Genomic DNA, 26405 nt, shown 5'->3' with positions numbered 1-26405 from the left:
AGACCCCGCCGGTCGCGGACTGCGTGGATCCGCACCCTGGTGGTCTGGGCCGCCGCCGTGGGATACGAATGCAATGTGCAATGTGCAATATGCAATGTGCAATATGCAATTAGGCGCGGTATGCGCTTCGACACCCAGCATGTCTCTTGCCCTTGATCCCCCCCCATCCCTCCCGATCTCATCCCTCCCGATCCCATCCCTCTCGATCCCATCCCTCCCGATCCTGCGCTTCGCCCAAATCGCATTTTTCTCCTGTCCCAACAACGGCGCCGCCTGCACAGCCATTGCTGTCTCACCCCCACGGCCTTGCTCCTCACCAACGAACAAGGCCCGTCGTCGCCACAACCTTCCATCCACCAGCGCCGTCCCGCATATCCGGCCACGTTCGCTGTCATCATTTCCAATATTGCCCGCCGCACCCCACCTGCTGCCCCCCAGGTCTTTCCTCTTCCTCTTGGCCGTGCCCTCGTCCCTCCTCGGCCTCTCACGCAGGCTCATACCCGAGCAGCAAGCGCATCCCAGCCGCTGCTTCTCATCCGCTGCGCTGTCGCCATGATATCCAAGCTGAAGCCCACTCCCGGATCGAGGCTGGCTGTCCTGCTGGGTCATCCGGGAGCGCATTTGCTCCTTGCGCTGACAGTTTGGACGGTCCTGTTTGGGTCCCTAGTCTACCCGTCCGTCGGCTTTCTCGCCAATGAGTTCCGGGTCGGTATCTCTGGCCGTGGCCTCCCTCTGCTGTTCGAGGATGCCGCACGCATATCTAAACACCAACGTCGTTCGGCACAGAAGCCTTCGCCTCTGTTGCAATTAGCGGCGTGGGAGCAGCCGTAACAGCAGAGCCGTGATTGCCGTTACCAGATTTTCCGCATATGCCACCCAAAGCCCATGCGGCTTGAGCTCGGGTTGGATTCGACTCGACTCTGCTTGAGCTCGCCGCTCGACTCTCTGGCCCCGTCTTGGGCCTGTAGTCATGAGCCACGCCGCCCATAGCACACCTGATGCTGACATGCATTTCCCATTCTGTTGCCTGTACCGATGCTGTCAGTCGCTACCCTGCCGAATCGACTCCTCCGAGTCATTTCCCGTCGCTGTGTGCGTCACAGGATGTCCTCAGAGCTGCCCCACCTCGTTTACCGCCGTCCAAAGCTCGATTCTGACCCCGTGTGAGCCAAGCTTTCCCTCCGACGACCTGAACCACACGCTGCCAAACTTTGATCCCGACTGGAGCTTCGGGTGCGACGGCCGCACTCGCTCGGCCTGCAATGCCACGGGTTCTCTTGGGCTGTGTCTGGCAAAGTCATCCGGCCAGCGCAAGAACTGCTGTCCATCCTGCCGGCCCAGTGCCTCAAGCAACTCCATCTGCGAAGTGACATGCGCCGCCGGCTACGAGCATCGCCTGAACATGACGATCTCCTTGCCTCACGAGGGTCTCGTGCAGCGGTCCTATGTCACCAAAAGCTCCGTGTACGCCGGAGCCGTTATCAAGAACGACACCTTCTATGCCATGCAAGTCGGGCACCACCGATATTGCTATCTCCACACCAAGAGGCCGCGGTATTTGATTCTCGAGACAGAGGTACTCGTTCGCCTTGCGATTTGCTCGCCCGGTGCAGTGGGATGGGTCATGGCAAAGTGTGTGTTCTCGCTCCACACTCTCCGACTCTGTCGCTCGTTGGGTCAGTATCATACTCCGCTGAGGGCGCCACTGACATGACCGGTCCTGTCTCTCCGTGCATCCTTCTCGTTCCCGGCTGCTGCAGTTCACGAATCCTCTTGACACTGTCGTCATCGTCATACTCGGCGTATCATCTCTGGCAACGATATTCTTCCTTGCCAAGGCCACCATCTATCTCATAGAACCGTGCTGCGTCGCCCGTTCGCACTCTCCTCGGCCCTGGTCGCCATACAGCAACACCTATCCCGAGGACCTGTCGCTGGCGCTCTGGTTTGGATTGCTTCTGCCCTATGCCATTCTGTTACCCATCAAGAACTTTGGAATCATCGCGTACACCACACGTCAGCTCGTCTCTATCGGCATCGGCCTCTCATGTGCGCTAGGCTTTTCCCCCCTCGGCGTCAGGTTGCTGATTGGCCTTGCATCGGTGCTGCTACGGTACTGGAGCAACTACCCGTTTCACCCCAGCTATCGGGACAAAGTCTTTACCCTCTGGGACGCTTGGGTGATCTACAATGTCACAATCACCGGGCCAGTTGTCATCTCGGACCTGATCAAAGTCATCTGGGAATCTGGGAGGGGCGACATCGACACCATCGATAGACTTCGCACATGGCTGCCCTGTATGATTGTCTGCGTCGGCATCGGGGCCTTCATCTTCCGCATCGTCGCCGAGCTCAAGCGGCGAACCAAGGTCGGTCGGGCCTACCGCAATGCCCTGCCTGTGGGCATACTTCCTCCAGTGCCTCGCGACATCCATGATGTCATCAACGGAACATAGATTTATTCATTCTTCAACGGCCTCAGGCCGGCGGGACATGTCCCAGTATACACCGTTTCCATGCTCTGTAATCTCAATACATTCGTTCATTATGTGCTTTCATTTGCCTGGACGACCTGATTTTATGGACAGGGCCTGAACCGGGATCGAAACAGGACTTGACAGCACGGCATCTCTACAGGGTGGTCCGGCTGCGTGCATTCGGCGTGCATTCGGCGTGCATTCGGCGTGCATTCGGCGTGCATTCCCTCCCTCGATTCCACAATATCGCTCTCCTTGGACGCACTGTTCGCTCATGGTATCTGTGTTCCTTCAGGATGCAGAGAAACGAGGCTGCTCTGGCTCAAACCAAGTGCCCTTCTGAGGGTGCTCGTGGTGGTTCCCACGCCATCGTCAGCCCTCCCGGCTGGAGAGAAATGAAATTCATATCCACGTGTGTCGTGCGCAGCGTGCCCATTCTTTTTTTCGACACGTGCCCGATCCGCACTCACCCCGGCTTTTCCGAGCCCCATCTCGTCTCGGCTGGTCTCTCTGCTGTTCTCGGCCTCTCAGGCACCATCGATCCATATCCCGCGCCCACCAACCTCTCTCCCAAATCGACATCCGATCCACATCCGATCCACATCCACATCCACATCCACATCGAGCGCATCATGGACGACTACGACCGCGAGTTCGACGACTACGACAACGACGGAAGCGATGGCGGATACGATGATACCCTGGAGGAGCCGGACTTTGAGGACGAGAACGGCTTCGATGGAGCGCAAGAGGAAACCATCGAAGTTCTTCCAGCCAACGTAAGATCGATCGCCCGCCCCCCCCTCCAACTTCAACCCTACCGCCGCCGAGGCTTATTCCCGACAACCGCTTTTGTATTCCTTTCATACGCGCACGATCCCTGATTTCGGCTCTGAAGTTTGCAGCATTGTACCGTATTGCATCACCCACCCCCGACGACCATTGATGATCATCCAGCATCATCTGCATTCCACTCCATTCCGCTCGATTGAATCAGAGCACCTCCTCTTTGTCCCAACCGCACCACCACACCCCACTCCACCTTCTCTCGCTTTGGCTTCGCCCGCTGCCTCAGTCTCTTATCCATGACAAGCGTCTCGGCACGCAATCATCCGACCATGAGCCACGCCCTCACTAACGATTCTCCATCACCATGTCTTGTCTGGGTCCTTCGTCTCGCACGTCTCTTTGACTGGGGTGGGGGAGGCTCTTCATCCAGGCCACCGGCAACGCCGACCAGGAAGCCCGCGAGTCCGGTCCTGGAGCCATTCCCAAGGACGAGCGCATGACGACGCCATACATGACAAAGTACGAAAAGGCCCGCATCCTGGGCACACGGGCGCTGCAGATCAGCATGAATGCCCCCGTCATGGTCGATCTCAACGGCGAGATGGACCCGCTCGCGATCGCCCATCGGGAACTCCGGGAGAAGAAGATTCCTCTGATGATCAGGCGGTTCCTGCCGGATGGAAGTTGGGAAGACTGGGCTGTGGATGAACTGGTAATGTGACTTTGCTGTGTCGACTCATCTCTATCAGTGCGATTGCCTAAATGGGGGACGGAGGACGGAGGATGAAGGGGGAGAGCTGATAGCATAAGGAACTGTGTGGGTGTCCGCTCGGGAGCTGCGTCTCATATGTGTCGTGAGTAACTGACCCGGCTTGCACATCCATATCGCCCATTTGGCGACACCCATTTCTTTGATGCAATCATCCCCGACGACGATCGCAACAGACCCAGCCCGAGTAATCTGTCCGGATGGCTCGTCCAGCGACTGGCACTTTGGTCTCGCTGTTTGTCTGCAGCAGAGCCACTCCCACACACGGCCATCATGTACCGATCGTTGGCACTTCACATACATACACACACATTGATACGTATGCGCACCACTCACCCTCTCGCTCTCGGTGACCGCTACTCGGGCATCCTCGCTAGCACATGCTTCAGGGGCACTCTGCTCTCATCGGCCTGTCTCTCGGGTCGCCATCCGTTTCCTTGACTGCCATGTCCTCTCCTTCCGCCGATTCCCCGTGCGTGCTCTCAAACTTTCCTGTCGTTTCCGTAAAAACTAAAGTAACAAAAACAACCCGCCATGGGTGGCCTGACCTTCTTCAGAGACTCTATACGATGCGCATCCGTGAGGACTTTTGATTCCAGGGAGCTGTCGCTACAAGCTGGGTTGGACCCAGGATGGACCCTGGTTTCTTCTGAGCAAACTCCATGGGGAAATGGACGATGCCGATCCCTCTGAAGGCGGCATAGTTCGAGTCGAAGTTGAATACGATGCTTTGGATGTGGTTGGTGGCAAACAAGAGCTTCCATTTGGGTTCGATTTGGATGGTGGACTTGTAGAGTTCATGGCGACCTGCTTCGGTGCCCACTCGCCCAATGTCGCATTCTTGATGATGAATCAAATCTTGTCCATCAAGCTGGCTTTGGTTCCGGTGTGCTGCGAGATGCAAGGGAGTTAGAATATGAGGGAACTAGGATAGATATGGTTGTGCGCACTGAGTGTGAGACGTTGGATTCGATTCTATGTTCGATTCCAAATACAATGACTGTGGCCATGCATGTGGCAGTGCAAGCAGCAACGAGTCCAGCCAGCAAACCGGACGGATCGAGCCAGGCTAGTGTGTGTGTGTTCGATAGCCAGTGTTTGGCTTGCCAGGGTTTGGCTTGCTTCGCCACAACTTGTCTCTCCGTCTCCTGTCCATCTCCATCATCCACTTGCCTCCTTCCTGTCTCCGTCAACATGGCCAGCATGAACGAGTCTGCTTCAACCACCGCATCATCAGCCACTCAGCAATCCCAGGCTGAAGCCAGAGCAACCTCGTCGATGCCCAATGTCACCCAGCACTCTCTCGAACCCAGCCCAGATATCTTCACCATCATCTGCTGCAACGACAGCTTCCAACTCGCCCTCGATCACAGCACCATCAAGACTCTGCTTCGATTTTGCAGGCGTGCCCGTCCTCTCCTGAGCTCCAAGCTGGCTTACTTCCACACCTGGTGCCAGAAGGCAGGACTGTGTCATCCAGACGGACAGCTGCGAATCGGACTCACGCTCAGCGACCAGATTGCCATCTCGCTGTACTGCGAGGATCAAGAGACAACCGACCGATACTGGCTCGAAGATCAAGCCGACCAGGGCTGTAGCGCCGCCGCGTACTTCTTGGCTAGAATCCTCCAAGTTGAACTCGCTGGCCAGCCAAAAATCAGCTGGCCCGAGCGGAGAAAAGCACAAATGGAAATCTTCCACCTCTTCAAAGCAGCGGCCGAAGCCGACCACACGATGGCAAAGTTCCACCTGGCTGACTGCTATCGCAATGGGCTCGGGGTCAACCAAGGCCTCGCCAAGGCCATCGATCTGTATCGCAGCCTTGCAGAACGTGGAATTGCGCAAGCCCAAATCGCCCTCGGTCACTGTTATGAAAATGGCGAAGGAGTCGAGCAAGACTTTGACTCAGCCATCGAATGGTATTCCAAGGCTGCCGACCAGGGCAGTGACGATGGCCGTCTCCACATCGAGTTCCTCAGTGGATGGCGCTCATTTCTGGGTCACGGTGTCGAACAGAGCGACGAAGCTGCCTTCAACCGCTGGCAGGAAGTCAGCAACCTGTCTACCGACCCAGTCCTCAAATCCATCGCCACCCACATGGTCGGGTGGATGCACTACCTCGGCCGGGGCACCCAGCTCGACAAACAGAAGGGTGTCAAGATCATCCGAGACAACAAATCGGATGACTTCAAGTTTGGGGAGGACGAGTGTCTGGCATATTGGAGTTCCATCTCATCCAACTCACCCGCAGCCTGCAAGTTATTCCAGTTGTGCCAGCTGGGATCGGACCGTGACTGGCTCTGCGAACATCTCATGGCCATGTGTCTGTTCAAAGGATTCGGAACCACAACGGACTGGTGGAAGGCAACGGGCATCTTTGAACAGCTCTCCAATGAAGGCCACGGCGACAGCCAGTTTTGGATCGGAGAAAGCTATCGTAGTCGCAGGGGAGGATCGGAGGGCGAACAGAAGGCATTCGAGTGGTTCAGTAAGTCGGCCGATCAAGGCAATTTGTACGGGCAGTGGAGGGTTGGTTGGTGCTACTCGATTGGATGTGGAGTCACCGAGGACCGCACCAAGGCAATCGAGTGGTTTCGCAAGTCGGCCGAGCAGGGCAATCGATACGGACAACATTGGCTCGGCTACTGTTACCACGGTGGCAGAGGTGTCCCCGAGAACATCGACACCGCCGTTTTCTGGTATCGCAAATCCGCCGACCAGGGTTACAACTATGCCATCAACAACCTCAAGCAACTCGGCAAATGGCCCTGATTCCCGAGTTCCTTCCGAGTCCCACTCCCAAATAACCAAGTCGCAACACTGAACATGCAAGCAGCCAAGCAACCGCGCCGCCAACACCCGCCCCAATCACCATGATAACAAAGAGTGGACTTGCAAAGTGATTCCGATGAAGTGGCAATGCCGAGTGATGTTGTATTTGATATTGAATACATCCAATACATCCAATACATCCAATACATCCAATACATCCAATACATCCAATACATCCAATAGTGCTGTCCCATAAGAATCGCTGATGTTGATCGACCGACAGAAACATCCGATGACTCGACAACGACAGCTCGACATTCACAATCGATACTTGTTCTACAACCATAGATGGTGGAAAGAGTGAGCGCGATCCAGACCATCCCTCGCCACATGGAACCAAAGAAAGCAGGCAGCAAACCACCAGTCTTCCCTGGCACCAAGACCATCCTCCCTCGATCCGACACCAGGCAGCGTGCCCTGATCAGCATCGATGGACCGACAAAAGGATGGCAAAGGCGACGAATGGCCTGGATCCAACCGGGCAGAGGTTCGCCTCTTCCGCCGCCAAAAGAAAGAAAATGGCCACACTGCAGCTTTCTGGTCCACCCTCGATCCGACACAGGGACGCCAGGGCACGCCAGGGAATGTGGTCAGACCATGCGAGGATGAAACCAGTCCACTGCAGTGCAGTCTGGCGACTGAGAGGACACTTTGACCTCGAAGGGAAAGCAACGCTTCCTCTCGATCCACACCTTCAGCCAGGACACGAGTGTCATCAAGAGCGATGTCATCCGCATATATGCCCATCTCGACGTCAGTAGTGCGCATGACTTTGCCCAGACCCCAGCTTTACCAGCTTGTCTTTACTGTTGATGTCGTGATGCGATGCCGCCGTGATACCACGATACTCAACGTACGGATCCTCCAGGGCGTCGTGTTCCGGCAAGGGGATGAGAAGCAACGAATGCACGAGAGCGCGGGTGGATTGGTATTCAGGTTATATTTGCGGTATCAATACTTTGGGTAGGCTCCTGGTGGGTGGCGGACGCTTATGTGGACAGTGACGGTCAGACTCTACTCTGGAGGGACGAGGTATGGCACCGTCCCCTGACTTGGATGCAAGATCGGGATTCAGTTCACTCTGGTGTGCTGACGCCACGTGAGAGAGAACGAGAGGAGAGGGGAGCGATGATGATGGGGAGAGCGAGTGGCGATGGTGTCGTGGAGGCTCGAGGCGAGGACAGGGTCTCAAGGCGATGGCGAGCCACTGTTCTCTTGGATCAGAGACAGGGATCAGCGCCTGATGGGGATCTTGGCAGCATTTGAGGTCGTCACGCTGGCAGGGTGACGGGCAAGCTCGATTGAAGTGCCTGTCACTCGCGGGAAGGCCTGGCTGACATTGACCCGTGACGATGTCGGCGAGAACTGGTCAAACGACGTTCGCTCCCGCTCCTTGCGCATCGGAAAGCTGTCGTCGAGCGGGTCCATCTTGTTGGAAATGGAGAGGAGCGTTCGCAACCGTGTCTGGGTGATGAGAAGCAAAGGACAGCGTCAGTCACACACCAAAACGGCCCGACAACAGCTGTGCCATCCATCCTAGCCACACAATGCAAAGGCAGATACCAACCAGATCGGTAATAATCAAGAACGGAAGCTAGAGCGGGTGGGTGGTGGGCAATCCGGTTAGCAACCCTGCGTTGTCACAAGCTACCGATCGAAAGAGACCAGGCGTGCAAAGTCGAGCGTCCAACACCAGCAGCCACTCCGAACATTGAATGGTCTGAGGATATCAACGTACAAACGAGACCAACGGGCTCCCGAGAACGTGTGACATCATCACGGCCTTGGTCGTTGTTGTGATCTCGGCAATAGAGACAGTAGCGCTGACAATGATGAATGCCAGGGACCGCACGACAGTGCCCCAGAACAGGGAGGGTGCCAAATGGTCCTGCTCTGTTACGGTGGCACTACGCCGGGCTTTCCATAAACTGTGGGGGGGGGGCATATCCGTATCAGGGTGTAGTCGCAGTAGTGTCAGTAGCCAGGCAAATGGTGGAACGCGAGCGCTGGAATCGAGTCAATTGTGATCGCCGACAGCACCAGCCGCGCAAGGCGGCGTGGAGGAGCAGCACCGATACGCTGGCGAATGGTGGCCGGCCTCACCTGTAAATAATGTGGCCTTGGAATCCAATATCGATAAAGACATAGTAAAAGTTGGACACGATTGACGTTGACCAGCGGATGCTGCTCAGCGGGTTTGTATCGACCGAGGTTTGTGTCGCGGTGACATGCCACAGGCTGCGCGAGAGATGGTACATGGATTCATAAGACGTGCGTTAGAGATAGCCCCGTTATCATGTGGGAGTGAGCGGCGCGTCGCACGCAGCCGAGCATATGGCCGAGTAGGCAATGAGCGTGCAAATGAGACTCAGGCTCGGATGCAGTGTGGGGTTCTGGGGGGGGGAGGCTCGGCCCGGCAAAGAAATCATTCACGGGATACGTACTACATGTCGACGACCTTGCAGGAGCCGGTGAAGAACGACAGCGACACAAGAAGGAGGAAGAGGTAGTGCAGCCACGGCCGCAGTTCCGACACGACCACTTCGACTCGGAGATACACCAGGGCGGTCATAGAGAGCTGGAAGAGTCCGTTGAGGACTCCGATGAGGATGATCACGCTGTTGTAGAAGCCGGGCTGAACAAAGTAGTCTCGGCCATTTGACTGGAAGCAGCGCGAGAGCGCAAAGAGAGTTGCAGATGCATCGGGGTCCCAGCCGTTCGTGTGCGTCGGCGTTGTACCGCGAGGGATTGGATGCGTGCCCGAGGCGGGTCGAAGAGTCAAGTTGGTTGTGATGCGATTGCAGATGTGATAGTCCCATGGCGATCGGCGATATAGCGGTTCCAGAAGCCCAGGAGTTCCAACCATGTGTCAGCGGACGTGTGTGCAAATAGCTCGGATGATTCCCCAGCGTGCGTCTCGGGAGATGCATTTGAGCGGACGAGCAGCTGGCTCAGGGATGGCGGCAAGGAGAGGACGTTACCAGGTAGAGTGTACTTGTTGCGATGCCCTGCAGAAATATACTGGCGATAGAGACGAAAAATGTGACTTTGCTCGGGGTGTGCCGGATTTGGTGAATCCTGTCGATGAGAAAGGCCTGCGGGGAAGACGACCCAGAGTCAGTCGGACAGAACCCCGTTTGGCGTCGTCGGTTCATGGACATGGAGTGCGGCCCTCAGCCAGGACACCAGCCCGGACATCGGGCTGCTCAAGACAGGGAGATGCCAAGCAGAAACAAAGTATCCCGAGATCCGTGCACGGACGGAGAGGCCGCTGTTAAGCCCGGCCACCGATGCGCTGCGTGGCGAGATCAACTGGGGCCGGCGACTTGCTCCCGCTGCATCCCGATGACAGCAGCACCAGGATGACATAGGGGTCATGACCCACCAGGGTCCTTCTATCGAAGGTGCCACCCGACATCGGGACTGAGGATAACGGCTAACCGTGGGGAGTCGGCTTACCATCATGAACAGAACAATCACACTGCCCAGAAGACTAGCCATCCCGTGGACATGATCGGCAGTTTGCTTCGAACACAGGTCATAGTTGGTAGGGCTGGAGAGGACAAAGGTGGTATCGCTGCAGTTGATGGCGCTGACGAGGCCGGACTGCATGGCGAAGGAGCGGGGTGGTGGTGGGTGGGGAGACGGAGAAGTGGTGGCGGGAGGCAAGAGACTGGCGGGCTGGGGGAGCTTGGACAGACACGGGTTGCTCCGACAGCAGATGGATGCGGTTGCGATGGGATGATCAGGCCAAGAGCAGCAGCAGCAGCAGCCAAGGACGACAGCGAGTCTGCATCGAATGCAGCGACGAGGGGGGATGAATTGGATGGAAGGAGGCCCGGTGCACCAGGACCAGGCGGGAAGGCGATGGGCACAGGGACAAGAAGGGGAGAGAACTTGGGGCAGGCGGCCGGGTTTGCAGCGGCCCCTGGCGAGGGTCGGGGCGCACGTTGACTGGCTGCCCGCCAAAAAAAGAAAGGGCGCGCCGGGCGCACGGCGATCCATGCTGGCGGGAGCGGCGGTGCTGCCGTGTGTGTGTGCGACACTGTGTGTGTGGCGCCTGTGCTGGGACACCCGTGGTTGCACGGCCTGTTGCCCGTACCACCTGCGCCGGCTGCGCGCACTCGCGCTGTGGCCCACCTGCCAGGCGAGCGCGCGCGACTGTGCGGCATGTGCGAGCGTCAACCGCCAGGCCGCCGCCACACGAAGCACAGCGCAGCACAAGGTGCACAGAGACAGTGGCAAGCCGCAACGGCACAGACACTGCGTGGACACAGCACAGACGCGGTCGGGGTGCGGCGCCCGGTGCCTCTGTGCCACGCCGCAGGCGCGCGGCGTCTCGGCCCCTGTATGGACGTTGCTGATCGCCGCAAGGATCTCTGTCGCCGCACCACTGGGCCGCCGCCCTCCTTGTCGGCTCGCTGCCCCGCCCAGGGGCCACCACCCTTGCTCCGCCCTTGTGTCGCCCGCGCTCAGCCCCCTACAGGCGCCAGTGCTCCCTCTGTGGCACAAGGCTTGTGCTGGTGCGTCGTTGCATCCGCGTTGTCCCGTGCGGCTTGTGCTCGTCTGGCAGGATCCGTGCTTGCCGCTCCGGACCTGAACCTTCAACACAAGGCGTCCCCCCTCCCAAACCTTCTTTGGCTGGATGGGCCGTCGCCATGGCCAGGGGGTGGTGCTTGTCGGGTGCGCGGTTTGCAGAGCCATGGTATACCCTTCAGCCAAGTTCGGCACTCTTCCGAGACACGTCTGTGACCTCAAACCAGCTCCTGTCAATCCATGGCTCCCTCCCGCGGGCTGAGCAAGACAGAGAATGTATGTAATAATCATTGTCATGGCAGAGCCGATGGCTGCGTTATAGATGGTCGCGTGCATCAGAAATACTCGGCCATCTCTCAAACGGCATGTCCCCACTTTGTTGTGCGAGCATTCCAGCGATCTGCGGCTCTCTTCCGGTGGCTTCTTGGCCGCGTGTTGCCTGTCGCCTCTCCGTGGCTGGAGGTATGAATTGGCCATGCAGCCAGCAAAGCCCTCCAACGCAATTCCACAGGCGACAACAGGGCGCCCTCTATCGCGCCTGAACGATCGGCTCCTCTTCATTCGGCCAGTCTCGGAACGATTGTACCCCGGATCGCTTGTACTGCTCTTCGTTCGGCAGAAACAGATTGATTTTCCGTCCGTAAAAGTTGCGGTGGTGTCCGACACTCAGGAGCCGTGTCAACTGCGGAGACGAATACTGCACCGAGGTCGGAAGGAAGGGATCCTGTGAACCGCCAACGGCCGCATCGAGGCCGGGATGTGAGCGTCCCTTCGCCGCAGAATCTCCAACACGAGGTGCACATGTGGTCGCCCTGTCCACTTACGAATGGCGTTGGAACTCCCGCGGGCCGTCCACTGAGCGTCAGCTTAGAGACTCTCGTGGGATTATAACCTTCGTACTTGTAGTCGTGTCGCTGTGTCGTCTCGGGTGTTTGCCTGGAGTGCGAAACGCCAGATGCGTCAACTCGGATGTCGGATGTTGGATGTTGGATGAGATGCATGAGATGTACGAGATGCATAGAGTATACAAGATGCATGAGACGCATGAGGACTCCACCACGGCCACCACCACGGCCACCACGGCCACCACCAATACTAAATCTAAAGCCCTAAAGGTCTCAGCAAGTTCTCGCAGTACTGACTTGAGCAGAGGCGGGAATGGCAGCGGATCGAGGAGCCTGTGGTCAACGAGAGACAGCCAAAAGTCGCAAACATCAGCCGTCGTCACAGGGCACTCAGCCGACCTTGCGGCAGCCCAAACCGGCTCAGCGTCCATCCCAAAGCGTCCACAGCTTCCGGCCGTACCTGCGTCGAAAGATCATTTCTGCATCTTCGAACCCCAAGATCACGCCGTCAACTAGCGGAGGGCGAATGTGAATCGGACGGCCACCTTCGTCCGCGGCTCGGAGCTCCTTCTCCTTGCACTTGTTTGTGAAATCGCACCGCATGGTGGATGCCTGCATGTCCTGCGGGGGCTGCTAGCGACAACAACGCACTGTTCGTTAGTCCCTACGAACATTTTTTTTTCATCGGCTACATCGCCATCAGCCATCGTCACCAGCCATTGCCACCAGCCATCGAATTCACACCCACGTCTGTTGTATCTGTGTCGACGTCCCTGCGACTCGCGTTGCCGTAATACTTGCCATGTATCCGTAATCCCAAACCGGCTCACTCTCCCGATGCATTATGGCCGGCGAAAACCGTTTCCTCTCCATCCGGCGCTTGACCGTTGGCGGCCGTGTGGTTGCGAAAAACGACATTCCGACGTGTCTCTGGGCGGGTAAGACGACTGTGGATTTGGAGAGACCGTATACATCACTGTTTCTCAGCAGCGATCTCCTCGTCAACCCTAACAGCCTCGAAGCTCTGGGGATGATCTGCACTTTACCAATAGAGCAGGATGCAGGCTGGAGGGCAGAACCGGGCAATCGGAGAGTTTCTTTTCTGCAATCAGACTTGGCCGAGCCACGACTTTAGATTCACGACTGTGTTGCTTGCTTGAGGCCAATACGATGGCTGGTTGGGGAGGAATGGGCCTCGATGATGGATATCGGGATATGCTTCAGCTCGCTGGTGGGTAGAGATCGCAAGATCGCAAGCTGCAGAGGTCGCCGATGGGCGTGAGAGGCGGTGTGGACGACGAGCCGATCGGATCTACCCCCCGGTTCCCACACGACTGTCTGCTCAATCGGTTGCAGTTGGTCCTGCGTATTGTTCGATTCATTGCCAAGCCATCTACATATCGCCTATGATCGGCCACACTTCCCCGCGAATCCCTTGCTCCGCCCATACGTCCTCTGTGTGCTCGAATACCTTAGTGCTCCTGCACAGTGTCGTGTTCGAAGCGAAACTCCCCGTCGAGGTCGATGCTTTGTTCCGGATCCTGCACACAATGGCCATGCACCCACAATGGCCAAGAGCCACTCACAGCATCGCCATTTGAGCTGGCATCCTTCAAATCACCTCCATCCGTCGATGGCATTCTGTTGTCCCTGAGAGCTCGGCATGCGCCAATTTTGGAGTGAAAGTGCGACAGGCAATCAGCAAGGGAGTCGAGTGCTCGTTTGCCTGAGGGGAGATTGTATCAGCCCACAGACATCGGACCTGCTTCGGTTCAGGTCATGAACGCTCCATGTGCGTTGGCTTTGTGTTGGCCATTCGCTTCGGTCATCTCACATTCCGGTGGGCTTCCTGTGTGGTGTCTGTGTCGACTTTTGCCCGGTGTGTCGGATTGCACAATCTGTTCTGCCTCTTGGCTCGAGCACGCTTCGATTGAGAGCGGCTCTCACTCGATCGTTGTGCTAGCGAGCTGCTGCTGTCGCTCTGCTGCTATCGCTCCAACGCACTCAACTGCACCTGTCACAAACACCAGTCGGAACGACTCGAGCTTGCCGGCTGCTCGCGGATCCCATGTCGCTTTCGTGCTGCTGCCCATCTCCATCGTCGATCGACGGCAACGACACCCGCAATGCACGCGAGTATGCATTTTTCTCTGACCTCAAATCCTCGGACGACAGCCCCACCCTGCAGTTGGTGCAGACTCTCCCCCGGCCTTCGCACAGGAGCTCTCTACTGGTAAGTCTTGGGCTCGTCGCCATATCCTTCCCTCTGCAGCTCGAAGACCCGTGAGAATCCATCCAGGCAGCTGCAGTTTCGATTGGCAATGCCTCTTCCCACCAACACTCCCCCCCCATCCGAACAGAACATCATTGTAGGCGGCATTCGAAGCGTCACTTTCCGTTTCCAAGGATCTGTCAGCATGGCTCGCCATGTCACCAAGATTTTATCCACCCCTCCGCCGCTTGGGGTACGCATCACTTCCCAGAAGATCGAGTGCATCCCGGATCTCTTCGAGGGCTCTTCCCACACGGATCCACGGCTGGCCCAGTTGATCGCAAACCATTCACCATGTCCCATCAGAGCGTACTGGCTCGATCCACGGCCGCTGGTATCCTTCGGTCATTCCCGGACCAGCGATGCATCTGTGGGTCGAGTCACTCTGTATTTTCACGGAGGCGCATACTTTCTGCTTTCCCCTCGATCCCATCAGTTCCTGACCGGAAAACTCGCGAAACTCACCCGGTCGAGGGTTATTGGTACGAGAGTGCCCAGCATACGTTCGAGCGCAGTTCGTGACCCACCTGAATTCAGATAAATAGATGCAGCCGAGCAGACCCTCGGGAACGAAGGAAGCTGGACGAATGAACCCAGACGAATAGATCGCATCCCTGACCACCGTTCCTGCACACAGCGATCGACTACAGCCTGGCTCCGGAACGCCCGTTCCCATGTGCCCTCCGTGACGCCATCTCGGCATATCGATTTCTGATCGACCCACCGCCTGGAGCGACCCACCCCCGATACGATCCAAAGAACATTGTCTTTGCTGGCGACTCGGCGGGCGGCGGGCTGGCCATCGCAGCGGCCCTGTGGCTCCGAGACGACGAACGATGGCCGCTTCCCGGCGGACTCGTGGTGATGTCGCCGTGGGCAAGTTTCCAGCGATGGTGGTGCATTCAGACTCTGAGCATGGCGACCGTGGCTGGCCGAGCCTTCCATCTGAACCGATACTGATCGATGGCCCTCCGTTCCCACAGCTCGACTTGACTCACTCGATGCCCAGCTTCGACAACAACGCTCGCTTCGACATGTTGCCCGACTTTGGCGCCTCGCTCGAATCCCAAGGGCAAAGACACTTTTATACCACCAACGACCTCCTGGACCATCCATATGTCTCGCCTCTGTTTGCAACAAAGATCCCGGCCAAGCCTCTCCCGCCAACCCTGATCACCGTTGGCAGTGCCGAGCGGCTTCGCGACGAAGGCATCAAGTTCTGGTCAAAGTTCAAGGGCCGCTGCTTGTCGGATGACCGTCTGCATGCACCGCACCAGGTGGTGATCGATCCGGAGAAGAACATGTCAGATGTAGGGTCTGAGAGCGACGCCGAGGACGTCCGCATCGAAGTGTACCAAGACATGCCTCATGTGTTCCAGATGTTTCCGTTCGAGCGACTGGCACGGATGTCGGTCTGCCGGATCTCAGAGTTTATTACGGCTGTCCAAGGGACGGATACTGGCTCATCAAAGGTCGACCCATCGAGTCCTGGCGCACCGGGCTCCAAAGCATCCAGTCCCGATGGGTCGAATGCAAGAGTCGGCGGTTCTCGTCGGAATCGGATCACGTTCATTCGGCACAATGGCGATGTCGTCGTTTGAGGTGCTGCAATGATCTTGTAGGGGCATTCTTCCCAACACCAGGCTGCTCTTGCACCCAATATTCGCTCGATACAAGCGTACCTTGGAGACCACAGAGACTGGCTTCATTGCAAGCCTTAGTCGCCCGAGCGATAGGTACCTCCCACGGTTCATCCACCGTCACAACGCGGATAAGAAGCGATGATATAGATGAGCCGATTTGTGGGATGGAATGGCGGGATATACCAGAGCCCTATCGATGTCAAAGGCGAAATTGGCCCTCGTTTCTATTTGAATGAAATACACGGTGATACCAGGGCTCACCAAGACCACATCTCACCAAGACCACATCTCACCAAGACCATATCTCACCGACATTTCATATCACCAAGACCACATCTCACCGAGATCGCACCTCACCGACATCGCACCTCACCGAGACTCTAATTGACGGACCCGATCCGTGATCACGGCTCTCATCAACTGCGATGCTTGGGTGTCCTGTTTCAAAAATAGATGCATTCCGAACAAAGATGGCCGATTGTTTTCAGACATCAGAGCGGCTCTGACCTGGACGGGCTCGCAGTTCCAAATACTCAAGGCGGACATGGTCAGTGGCAGCGCACACAACTCTGCAAGTGTGTTCAGAGTGCCCAGGCTCCACGAGACCCAATCCACCCGATGCGCCCGATCGCTTCGGCATTGTAGATTGGCCTCGTGAAACCATAACCCCAACCCAGAAGGACATATTCTCGCCAAATACAATGCCGGCATTGTATTCCTAAAGTGGATACTACATATATGGGTGTATGAAGCACGGGACAGGCCCCACATCCATTCCCAGACTGCAATATCGGGCCCCGTCAGACTGCACTCCCCATTCGTCTTGATTGGCGCTGCATTGTGTCAGGGGACTTGGCAGCTCGGGGTGGCCCTGAGCACATAATCACTCCTCGGCCCACGAAAATTGGCCTGCACTCCAGTTACACCCGAGGCGGAGCGCTGGATCGTCGACAGGCTACTTTGGGCACAAAGGTCTATTTGGCGGCATCACCAATCACAACTTGTGTCAACGCGCAAGGGGAGACGGCCCGTTGCCAGTGAAAGACCCACCACGAACGACCATCCCCACTTGATTCGTTGTCAGGCCGGACAAGGCCGCCAGGATTAAGGTCTCATAATGGAGCCCGCTGGCTCTCTATTGTTCATGCCGTTTCATTTGGCCGCCATATTGTCAATCTCGCTGCGAACAATGTCCAGCCCTGAACAATCGGCCAAACTGAACCAAGAGCCGCATAGTCGCTGGACATGGCATGAGCCGCGTATAAAGGAAGGATGGCCCAAGCGCACGAGCTTAGGCACAGCATCAGGAGCGTTTCATCACCCGAAGTGAGTCAGCGCCTCCGGCTACTATACCGGCGGATATAGAGCCTATCCGGCGACCAAACATTTCTTGACTTTCAATATTTTCCGAGATCAAATCGCATCCCTGGTCAGCTAAACCACTCGCCCAGTCCAACGCCAAGCAGATCATCCTTCCCGCAGACACCTTCGCAGCCATGGTTATGCTCAACCCTTTCCAGCTGTCGACTTACATTGTTGGAATTACCACAGCCATCTACGTCACCATCAATATCTTTGTTCTCGTCAAGTTTTCCGTGCGCACCAAGATCATTCCCCAGCTGTTGTTTGCGTCGGTGTTCATTGGCCTGATCGAAAGCCTATGCAACGCTTATGCCTTTGCGCTCGAGCCCGACGACTGCACCCATCACTGGGTTGCGGCTTTTGCATACTGGCTCTCTCTTCTGTTCTCTGATGCCTTTGTTTGCTACAAGTGCTGGATCTTTTGCGCTCTCTCTGGAATCCGCGCAAAGGTCATGATTGTTGTTGCGATCTTGGTCATGGTCGCCTACCACGTCCTTGAGTTCTATGTTACCACGCAGCTTCACCTCATTATGGTGCCGATGAACGGCCTCTCCGTCTGCATCCCAGTGTTCCCGGATGTGACGGCTATTCCTCTCAGAAACGCTGCTATTCTATGCACAATCAGCGATTTCTTCCTCGGGCTTTTGTATGCATATGAAATCACCAAAAACCTCAACAGGAGTCGCATGCTCACGGCCCCGACCGCCGCCCATACCAAGCTGACCAATCTCAAGATCCGAGGCTCCATTGCCACAATCTTGATCATGGTCATCCGTGTCATGGACGCCAACGTTCGCAATATTGCTGGCGACTACATTATGCTGCCCATCCTCATCGACCACGCCGCCATGTCCTGCTTGGCGGTGTTTTCGGTCTACTCCGAAGACACGCCCTCGAGCGACTCAACTCATTCATCTGGAACTGGAAGCACCGTTACTGCCACTACCATAAAGGGCGCTCCGTCCCCCGCCCCATCGCCAGGCCCCAAGAGAGGCTCGATGAGAATCCCAAACTCCAACTCTCACCAGCTCACCGAGGTCTCAATCCACTCAATCTCCAACACAACTGCCAACCCTTAGAGCGATAGCAAAATGAACCACGTCACCTTGCTGAGCCCAGCAGTCACTATTTTCTTGATTTTGAATACATCGATGTGCATCCAGTGAGCCCAGGAGACCGCCAGGGGGCTGGGACAGGGACGGCAACGCCTCCCCGACCCATGTCCCATGGCCGACCACGTGCACAGCCGTCCCGGCACTGACCCCGCCCTTGCTGCCTGACACTATGAAAAAATTTCTTGTTAAAAAAATGAGCGAGAACGAAAAAACGCGCTCTCGGAGCCACCTCGGTCGGCGAGAAGAGCAGTCTCTGGCGAGAGACCCCCGAGGGAAGGCGAGAAGCCTCTCGCCGTCACACACACACACTTTGCACACACACACACATCCGCACACACACACTTTGCACAAGGGAGTCAAACACCTCCCATCGACCATCCCAAGAGGGATGGCAACCCCGAAGTGGACTGCCCAGAATATGGGCGACCCGGCATCCACTGTCGAAATACTCAAGGAACAGTGCGAGATACTTACAGTCTATCCAGAAAGAAACGGGACAGATCCTTCCTGGCTTCAGAGGCCTGAACCCCGCTGACTGACTTGTAGGCCCAGCGGGCAGGCCATGGCATTGCACTCCTGTCTTCGTTGGCAATCTCTTTGTTTTGGGTGGGTCCGGAAGCACAGTCTTGAATACACTCGGCCGATCTCCTGTGGCGATGATCGACTGGCATACCGAGATCATGTTCCTGGCTGCATTGATGTCTCGATCCCACAGCGTATGGCAGCTTGCACAGCTCCGGACAAAGTGTGGTTTCTCGATATCAAGATGCTCGACCTTCTCGAGTCGCTTGGCTTCCCGACAATGTGAGCACACCTGGGATGTGTTGAACTCGTTCACCGAGCACACATGGATCTTGGAGACGGATCGGTCTGGTGGGTGGCTCTGGTGGTGGTGGAATTGCTCAAAGTACTTGGCGAACCTGAGTCTCCTGGGACTGGATGCATATCCCTTCCCCTGTTTCCAGGAGGCATTCCCAAAGGCAATCACCACCTCGGTCTCCTTTGGTGCCTGGTCGATGACTTGCTTGCACATCTCGTGGACAGTGCGCTGTCGCTTGCTGTGGAGATCGAGTCGCTTGAATCGCCGTCGCCGGGTCAGGCTGAAGTACAGCTGTTTGTCCAGCATGTCTCCATCGAACACATGGCGAATGTATTGCAGGAAGGAAGCCAACCCGGTGATCTTGGGACTTGGTGTGGTGCTCATCCATTGCTGCAGACCAAGGATCTTGTGGGTGCTCTGGATCCACTTGGTCGCTTGGGTGGTGTCTTTCGCTTGCGGGGAGCCATCTGGCGAGAAAATAGCGACAATGGCTGGTTCTGCCCTTGGGGAAGAAAGAATCTCCTCAAAACCAGCGCATTTTGGGCTGGCCGAGATACTGCACAGTGGCGTCCTTGATTCAGATCCAGAAACGCATCGCTCGCTCAATCAGTCGTGGGAAGACATCTTGTCAAGGTGAGTCTTGCCTGATAGTCAAACGATCATGTCATCTCGCTGACACACAGTCACGCTTGACTAGGTTTCCAACCAGAGAGATTCAGATGGTGGTGGTTCTTGTCCGCAATCGGAGTGGAGCTTCCAACAATGATACAATTGGTCATTCCTCCACACCAATTGCCCACCACCACCGTCAATCGGCTCAAGGTGATACCAAATGCCGTCAACCGACCATGGCCGGATTCCAACTTTTGCTGCTCCACATTCGACGTGACTTTCAGGTGACCGAGATGAGCAGCCGCGAGCGGGCCGGAAAAAATTGATAGTGTGATCTGCCTGCACATTGATCGCACATTGATCTGCACATTGATCGCACATCCGCCGCACATCGATCGCCGCCGCCGCTGCCCATCATGCCCATTGTCCACGTCAAATCCGACTCTGATTTTCGCAAGGCTCTGTCGTCCGGCAAGCTCGTCGTCATCGACTTTTATGCCGATTGGTGCGGCCCATGCAAGGCCATTGCGCCTCGGTTCGAGGAGCTCTCGGAGCAGTACAAGGGAGTCATCTTTCTGAAGGTAGCAGCGCCAAAGAAGTTGCATCATCCATCGAGTAATACGCCGCTAGATGCTGTCTAGCAACACAGCCGCAGAATGGTGATAGCGGATGCAGCTACCCCCCCCCATTCTTCGCTGCACCCAACTCTCGCTAACGCCGAGCCTCTTGTTGGCACTCAGGTCAATGTCGACGAGCACACCCAGATCTCGCAAGAGTGCGAGATCACCGCCATGCCTACCTTCCAGCTGTATCGCTCCAACAAGAAACTCGATCAGATCGTCGGGGCCAACATCCGCGGCGTCGAAAACTCAATTCAGCGGTACAAAGGCGAATCCTCGGGCTTTCCTCAGTCGGGAGGACGGGTTCTTGGAACAGGGGCTGCAGTTGGGGCCACCGGCTCGGCTGCTGCTGCTGCTGCTGGCGAGACGCCGGCGATGGGTTCGTTCGCCCAGAACGCACTCATCCTCGTTGGTCTGACCCTGTTTTTGGCCGGATATGTCTATGTCAACAAGCAGGGTGGCGGGCTCTAGATGCCGCAACCAGCTCTGGGCCTGGGCTGCCCAAATGCCCGATATCATCCGCGAAAGCGCTGCCAATACATAGATTCGCTGGAACAGCCGCCGCACACGAGATGCCATCATCGACGGGTGCTTGCTGAGCCGTCGTGTGCCAGGAGAGGGGGTTGACCAAAGGGAAGGCGGCGGTCTGGTAGATTCCAGATGGCGGGCCAAAAAAATGGAGCTCTGCCCTTTCCCTCGCTCCAACCTCAACCTCGGCCTCGGCCCAACCTCAACCTCAATCGGCTCTTCCTGTCCATCGCCACACGCTCTGCCCAGACCTCTAGATCCAATGTCGCATCTGGCTTCAGCACTGCAATGGGGCTCGCGGGGCGTACTTGCTTCCGGCCCTGCCCGATCCGCTGCGATGGTCCTGATGCGTGGATTCTCTGCCTCCATCGCGATCTCAACGTCGACACTGAGAATCAAGCATGCCGTGCCCTCCAAGCCCATCCAGGCTGCCGATGCAGCTGAAACGTCCGAGGTGCCCTCGAACTTGAGGCACAGACTTGATAAGCCTGAGCTGAAGCGCCATAGAGCCGAGCGAATGGAGCGCAAGACTCACAAGAAGCCCACCAAGCACGCTCTGGTCAAGTCGGATATTACCGAGACAGAGGCCCGTCCACACGAGACCAGGAGGTTGGAGGTGACCCTCGATGAGCACCATGCTCGCCTCGACCACTTTCTGACCAACCATTTGGGCCTCCGGAAGAATGTCGTTCGTCTCAAGATCCTCAATGAAGAGGTGAGCTGCGCGGCTCGGGCTGAGAAGCGAGGGCAAATAGCCGAGTCTACAGCGCAGTGGGCTTTGGCAGCGGGATCGGTGCCTTGCTATTGACGGCATCCGTGTGATAACAGGTCAAGGTCGTTGGCTCGACGCATGCCCGCTTCATGGAGATCAAGCCTGATGCCAAACTGCATGCTGGCGACCGAGTCGAGGTACTCATGCCGTTGACGCGCAAGCAACGAGCCAAGAAAATGACGGCAAAGGAGAAGCAGGACTTTCAAAAGATCTTGGACGACAAAGTCGAGAAGCTGAAGGAATCGTATGGCTCGTGGAGGCAGCGCATTGGTGGCTCGGGTCAGCAGCAGCGGGTCAGGGCCACGCCCGGCTGATGGAACTGATGGCGGCCTTGGTTTCCGCAGCATTCTGTTCAAGGATGAGCACGTCCTGGTGATCAACAAGCCTGACGATCTCCCCGTACAAGGTGGGGATGCTGTATCGAACGCTCGTTTGATGTGTGGGCGAGATTGGCTGCATCATTGCTCTTTGAGCTCGGAGTACCAACTGCCGACAACGTCCAATATCATCAGGCGGCTCCAAGACCGGCATCAACCTGACCATGCTTCTAGAGGGTCTGCGCATGGATGCAGAGGAGGCTCCTCGCCTTGTGCACCGCCTCGACAAGGTAGTGGAGAGTTCGTGCTTGAGTCGACGTTGCGGTCCGAGTTGTTCGGGACATCGTTCCTAAAATCGCCCATGTGTCTGGCTCAAGAATACCACTGGAGCATTTGTGCTCGCCCGAACCAAGCTCGCCGCGACTCGGCTGATCAGGATGTTTGAGATGGATGATGCTGTCGAAAAGACGGTAAGTTGCATAGCCGCCGTCGATCGATCTTCTGCATTCAATCAAAGGCACATCGCGGATGTCGAGGAGAGCGCCTGGCCCAACTCATGAATGATGTTTCGCTGCGATAAAACACAACAGTATTGGGCCATCACGGTCAGCGCACCGAAAGCGAACGACGACGAGCACGGCGCCTCCGGATCTATCACGACGGGAATCGTTACTGTGGGCGATCCCCCGAATGAGAAGCAAAAGACCATTGAATGGCGTAAGCTACTCCTGTGAGCCCTTTATTGCTGGAGGTTCGCCACACATGTCGGTTCTTATTATTGTCCCGATAATTGGCGCCGATGGGTGCGTTGGCGTAATGCAGACGAAACCGAGTCCGAGCCCACGCCGCTGCCCTCTGGTATCATGCCACAAAAGGCGGTCACGGAATGGAAGGTGCTTGCGTCCTACAAAAGCGGACCTACCTGGATCGAACTGAAGCCCAAGACCGGAAGAAAGCATCAGCTTCGCGTCCACTGCGCCAGTATATTGAACGGTAGGTGTTGTGGCGAATATCTTAGATACTAAAGGCGCGATGCTACTGAGGCCACTGGGTAAATATGTGGCTGGGGCTGATGGTTGAGAATCTCTAACGAGATGGACCTGTCTCAAACGGCGCATTGCTGTGGCGAATCACCCAAACAGCACACATTCTCGGCGACTACAAGTACGGTGCGGGTTGCCCCACTTCGCTTGCGGGCATGTTCAAGAAAAAGTCCACACCCATGCATCTCCATCTCCGAAGATTGGTGATCAAGGTAACTTGGGGCACTCGATGTGGTGGATTCGAGTAGCGTGCATTAGTTCGATACCGCAGACAGGATGGGGGAGGGCAGATGATTCAAACTCATCGGCTGAAACCACTTTGTATTTGAATCTACTCCCCACCAAAATATGTGCCACTAGAGTTGGTTTGGAGTTGGTGCAGATCTCGAGGTGACTGCAAAGCCTGTTGATCATTTCCGCCAAACGCTAGAGCGACTTGGACAGCCAACGACATCGCTGTGATGTCCCCACCACACACACGCCCGACCCACTCTGCTGCGATGGTCGACTGGAAGCGAAGTCGAGACGCAAGGATGTGTATCGACCTGTGGAAATACACCCTCTCATGATGGGTAAACGGCTCTCTGCGAAAGCGGCTCGCACACTGTGACCATGTTCCTGGTTGCAGCACGGCGATCGATCGATTGTGATGGTATCGGGGCTGGTCAGACTGCCGAGGGCCCTTCTCCGGGAACTCCACTCCCATTCTCTGCTTTGCTTATTCGGCCGGGTGCTGCTGTTAGATACACTATGGACATGTATATACTCAGAACTTGGTGAGGTTGGACATAGACATCAAACAAAAGTCACTGGTTCGGTTTGTGGACGCTGCCAAGGACATGCCGTAAGCCAGTATCGGTCTAAAACCCTCGAAACAATTCGCCCCGGTCGACAAAGTCTGTCTTGGTCGTCGGAAAGACCAGGAGTGTCGAGAAGAACAGGCCGATGTTGAGCCAGACCGACACTAGGAACATGTTGAGGACAGCAGTGCCACTGCCCAGATCGGAGGCCAGCATCAGATCCAGGCTGCCACGGACGCCTACCGAGCCAGGAACCAGGACGAGGATGGCCGTGGTGATCGGGACGGCAGCGAGGCCCCAACCCAGTCGGCCGTAGAGATTGCCAAGCGTGCCGATAACAAATGCCGCAATCGCAGTCGACGGTGCGTTGGGCACGCCTAGGACGGTGCTTGTAAGGATGTACGTCCCGAATCCGCACGAAGTGACAAAGAACATGATGGGCCAGTCGCGCAAGGCCGACTTGAACGAGATGTTGATCGACAGCGTCGCAATTGGCAGCATCAGTATCGACCACAGAAGGCTCGTGGGTGCCGGCGGAACAATGCATTGCTGGCCGCTCGGCATGGAGGAGCCAAGGCTCTGGGACTGGAAAAAGTTGGCCAGTCCCGGGATTGCAGAGCCCATGACGACGCCAGCGGCCATCAGCAGAGCCGTCAGGAGCGAATAAACCAGGCGCACCGTCCCGGAGAGCAGACTCTTGGAGGCAAGTTCCAGAATAGCGACGGTGAAGGGCAGCCCTGGGAGCAGCACAATAAGCGACGACAGAAAAATCGGCACGAAGCTGAAGCACATTGACGGAATCAGCGTCTGGACGATGCGGATCAGGATGGTGACGATCAAGGAGGAGACAAGGTCTGTCAGGTGCGAGTAGTTGGGGAAGAAGTGGGGGCCGTAAATGCTGATGAAGCCCACGATCCAGCCAAAGATGAAGCTTGCTATGGCATCGACCCAGGTGCCCTTGAAGGCGAGCGTGACGACACTTCCACCACCCAGGGCAAAGGCCAAGGCCTGCAGCCAGTTCCGATCCCACGGACCAGGGTTTTCCATGATCAGATCGAGTTCCTGGATGGCGTTGCGGAAGATTTGCTTGACGGAATGTCGGGGTGGAAAGTCCAGATCGCCATCATCTAGGCCTTCGACCACACGCGAACTGATGTCGCTGACTTTGTTGCAGATCTCTTCACCCAGCTTGGTGACGGCGACCAGTTTGCCAAGGTCATATCCCTGAGGCGCAAAGTTGAGGTAGGTTTCGCTGGACAACGTGGTGATGTGCGGGCTTCCGAAGGACGTCAGGATCAAGCCTGGAAGGGCAGCAAACCCGCCGGGGATCTCTAGGGCCTTTGAGATGTACCGAAGATGGAGCTCGGTGCGGAAGCTTGTTGCGCCATATCGGTAGAATGCCTTGCCTGCGATGATCGGCGGGGTGAGAGCGAGATTGCAGAGGTGAGTGCCCCGATATAGCTCGTCAGAGCCCAAGATCCAGCGGCGGATTGCAAGCGCCCTGTCCGGAGCGTTGTCATGACGGCGTACCCAGACGAACGATAAAGTCTTGTTTTTCGGCCCGGTCGGGGTCCACATCCAGTCCAACGATGATATGGCTGTTGTTGGTGGACTTGTGGGTCGTCAGCCGGCGCTGGCTCCGCAAAGCCTCTGAAGCTGGGACGGCCGGCGGAGAGAAGGGAGAGGAATGCAGGAGCAAGGACGAATGGGCAGTTGCGCAGGAATTAGTGTCGGCGATCCCCAGGACAAGCGGTTGCCCACTCCTCGGCAGATCCGCTGGGCACATCGCCGATGAGCACCGACCGGTTCTACTTACGCCCTCGGTCGAGCCGCTGCGAAATGGATTCAGGAGACTCTGCACGAACATGGCCAGGAGACTCTGCACGAACAGGGTCGGAGGACTCTGCACGGACAGGACCGTCAAGACTGTCCAGATCCAGCTCCCGGATCGAGAGTTCGTGGAGAGACGGGCTGCTCTCAACGGACACCCGCGATGCCTCAGTGTGCGATGCAGCCGCCGGCTGGGCACTGGTCCTGCGACGCAAGACTGGCCGCCGGGCATGGCGACTGGGCTTCAGGATAACATAGCGATTGTGGTGGTGATGGATTTCATTTGGGGCTGCGGGAGCAGTCTGGACCGGAATGGGCTCCTGCACGGGGCTACTCTGCTCTGGCTCCATGCTGCGGAACGGTCGAGACCTGGGTGGATTGCGCTTGGCTCTGGGCTTTGGGAAAGACGGAAAGAAAGAAAAA

General features: G+C 56.7%; 10 protein-coding genes across 10 annotated transcripts; 8 read left to right on the top strand and 2 right to left on the bottom strand.

The window, feature by feature from the left end:
- The first annotated feature begins 396 nt into the window (after positions 1-396).
- On the top strand, positions 397-2694 carry BJ171DRAFT_494127 (uncharacterized protein). Its single transcript, XM_053109987.1, has 3 exons — positions 397-705; positions 1046-1576; positions 1761-2694. Exons 1-3 carry the CDS (start codon positions 553-555, stop codon positions 2454-2456), a joined length of 1380 nt encoding a protein of 459 aa, XP_052969358.1. The 5' UTR covers positions 397-552; the 3' UTR covers positions 2457-2694.
- Positions 2695-3136: 442 nt separating this feature from the next.
- On the top strand, positions 3137-3981 carry BJ171DRAFT_408278 (RNA polymerase, subunit omega/K/RPB6; the record flags this gene model as incomplete). The annotated part of the gene is made up of 2 exons (XM_053107263.1): positions 3137-3256; positions 3697-3981. Coding segments are annotated over 2 exons (405 nt in total), but the record flags the coding sequence as incomplete, so codon positions are not given.
- Positions 3982-5289: 1308 nt separating this feature from the next.
- BJ171DRAFT_456505 (uncharacterized protein) lies at positions 5290-6807 on the top strand (the record flags this gene model as incomplete). The annotated part of the gene is made up of 2 exons (XM_053108318.1): positions 5290-5980; positions 6434-6807. Exons 1-2 carry the CDS (start codon positions 5314-5316, stop codon positions 6805-6807), a joined length of 1041 nt encoding a protein of 346 aa, XP_052969356.1. The 5' UTR covers positions 5290-5313.
- A 981-nt stretch (positions 6808-7788) lies between these two features.
- On the bottom strand, positions 7789-10740 carry BJ171DRAFT_494114 (uncharacterized protein). The gene is made up of 7 exons (XM_053109986.1): positions 10327-10740; positions 9849-9962; positions 9312-9529; positions 8971-9105; positions 8606-8795; positions 8435-8461; positions 7789-8331 (listed from the first exon to the last, which is right to left on the bottom strand). The coding sequence occupies exons 1-7, from the start codon at positions 10477-10479 to the stop codon at positions 8101-8103; spliced, it is 1068 nt and encodes a 355-aa protein (XP_052969355.1). The 5' UTR covers positions 10480-10740; the 3' UTR covers positions 7789-8100.
- Positions 10741-10870: 130 nt separating this feature from the next.
- BJ171DRAFT_472683 (uncharacterized protein) lies at positions 10871-11467 on the top strand (the record flags this gene model as incomplete). The annotated part of the gene is made up of 1 exon (XM_053108670.1): positions 10871-11467. The coding sequence occupies one exon, from the start codon at positions 10871-10873 to the stop codon at positions 11465-11467; it is 597 nt and encodes a 198-aa protein (XP_052969354.1).
- Positions 11468-14316: 2849 nt separating this feature from the next.
- On the top strand, positions 14317-16259 carry BJ171DRAFT_640071 (Alpha/Beta hydrolase protein; the record flags this gene model as incomplete). Its single annotated transcript, XM_053115757.1, has 4 exons — positions 14317-14481; positions 14609-15002; positions 15158-15381; positions 15504-16259. 4 exons carry the CDS (start codon positions 14317-14319, stop codon positions 16119-16121), a joined length of 1401 nt encoding a protein of 466 aa, XP_052969353.1. The 3' UTR covers positions 16122-16259.
- Positions 16260-17435: 1176 nt separating this feature from the next.
- Positions 17436-18604, top strand: BJ171DRAFT_472680 (uncharacterized protein; the record flags this gene model as incomplete). The annotated part of the gene is made up of 2 exons (XM_053108669.1): positions 17436-17489; positions 17615-18604. The coding sequence occupies 2 exons, from the start codon at positions 17436-17438 to the stop codon at positions 18602-18604; spliced, it is 1044 nt and encodes a 347-aa protein (XP_052969352.1).
- Positions 18605-20422: 1818 nt separating this feature from the next.
- BJ171DRAFT_401690 (putative thioredoxin) lies at positions 20423-20953 on the top strand (the record flags this gene model as incomplete). The annotated part of the gene is made up of 2 exons (XM_053107213.1): positions 20423-20653; positions 20813-20953. Coding segments are annotated over 2 exons (372 nt in total), but the record flags the coding sequence as incomplete, so codon positions are not given.
- A 434-nt stretch (positions 20954-21387) lies between these two features.
- On the top strand, positions 21388-24083 carry BJ171DRAFT_494100 (pseudouridine synthase). Its single transcript, XM_053109985.1, has 9 exons — positions 21388-21935; positions 22049-22236; positions 22337-22398; positions 22505-22599; positions 22687-22779; positions 22900-23026; positions 23132-23302; positions 23452-23564; positions 23713-24083. Exons 1-9 carry the CDS (start codon positions 21483-21485, stop codon positions 23812-23814), a joined length of 1404 nt encoding a protein of 467 aa, XP_052969350.1. The 5' UTR covers positions 21388-21482; the 3' UTR covers positions 23815-24083.
- BJ171DRAFT_494096 (uncharacterized protein) lies at positions 24084-26405 on the bottom strand. The gene is made up of 3 exons (XM_053109984.1): positions 25969-26405; positions 25683-25808; positions 24084-25558 (listed from the first exon to the last, which is right to left on the bottom strand). The coding sequence occupies exons 1-3, from the start codon at positions 26330-26332 to the stop codon at positions 24213-24215; spliced, it is 1836 nt and encodes a 611-aa protein (XP_052969349.1). The 5' UTR covers positions 26333-26405; the 3' UTR covers positions 24084-24212.

Source organism: Polychytrium aggregatum, assembly GCF_025602895.1.
Source record: "Polychytrium aggregatum strain JEL109 chromosome Unknown BJ171scaffold_8, whole genome shotgun sequence".
Lineage (NCBI taxonomy): Eukaryota > Fungi > Chytridiomycota > Chytridiomycetes > Polychytriales > Polychytrium > Polychytrium aggregatum.
The sequence above is the reverse complement of the archived record's forward strand: the minus strand, read 5'-3'. Positions and strand labels throughout refer to the sequence as shown.

Coding starts and splice junctions, on each gene's coding strand:
- BJ171DRAFT_494096 (XM_053109984.1), bottom strand. CDS start 26,332: ATGGAGCCAGAGCAGAGTAGCCCCGTGCAGGAGCCCATTCCGGTCCAG. Junction 25,809..25,968: donor GCAGCGGCTCGACCGAGGGC/GTAAGTAGAACC, acceptor CGGCCGTCCCAG/CTTCAGAGGCTTTGCGGAGC. Junction 25,559..25,682: donor AGACTTTATCGTTCGTCTGG/GTACGCCGTCAT, acceptor CGATCATCGCAG/GCAAGGCATTCTACCGATAT.
- BJ171DRAFT_494114 (XM_053109986.1), bottom strand. CDS start 10,479: ATGCAGTCCGGCCTCGTCAGCGCCATCAACTGCAGCGATACCACCTTT. Junction 9,530..9,848: donor CAACAAGTACACTCTACCTG/GTAACGTCCTCT, acceptor CGCTGCTTCCAG/TCAAATGGCCGAGACTACTT. Junction 8,796..8,970: donor CAAGGCCACATTATTTACAG/GTGAGGCCGGCC, acceptor CCCCCCCCACAG/TTTATGGAAAGCCCGGCGTA.
- BJ171DRAFT_494127 (XM_053109987.1), top strand. CDS start 553: ATGATATCCAAGCTGAAGCCCACTCCCGGATCGAGGCTGGCTGTCCTG. Junction 706..1,045: donor TTCTCGCCAATGAGTTCCGG/GTCGGTATCTCT, acceptor CGATGCTGTCAG/TCGCTACCCTGCCGAATCGA. Junction 1,577..1,760: donor ATTTGATTCTCGAGACAGAG/GTACTCGTTCGC, acceptor CGGCTGCTGCAG/TTCACGAATCCTCTTGACAC.
- BJ171DRAFT_494100 (XM_053109985.1), top strand. CDS start 21,483: ATGTCGCATCTGGCTTCAGCACTGCAATGGGGCTCGCGGGGCGTACTT. Junction 22,399..22,504: donor TGACGATCTCCCCGTACAAG/GTGGGGATGCTG, acceptor CAATATCATCAG/GCGGCTCCAAGACCGGCATC. Junction 23,027..23,131: donor GCAAAAGACCATTGAATGGC/GTAAGCTACTCC, acceptor GGCGTAATGCAG/ACGAAACCGAGTCCGAGCCC.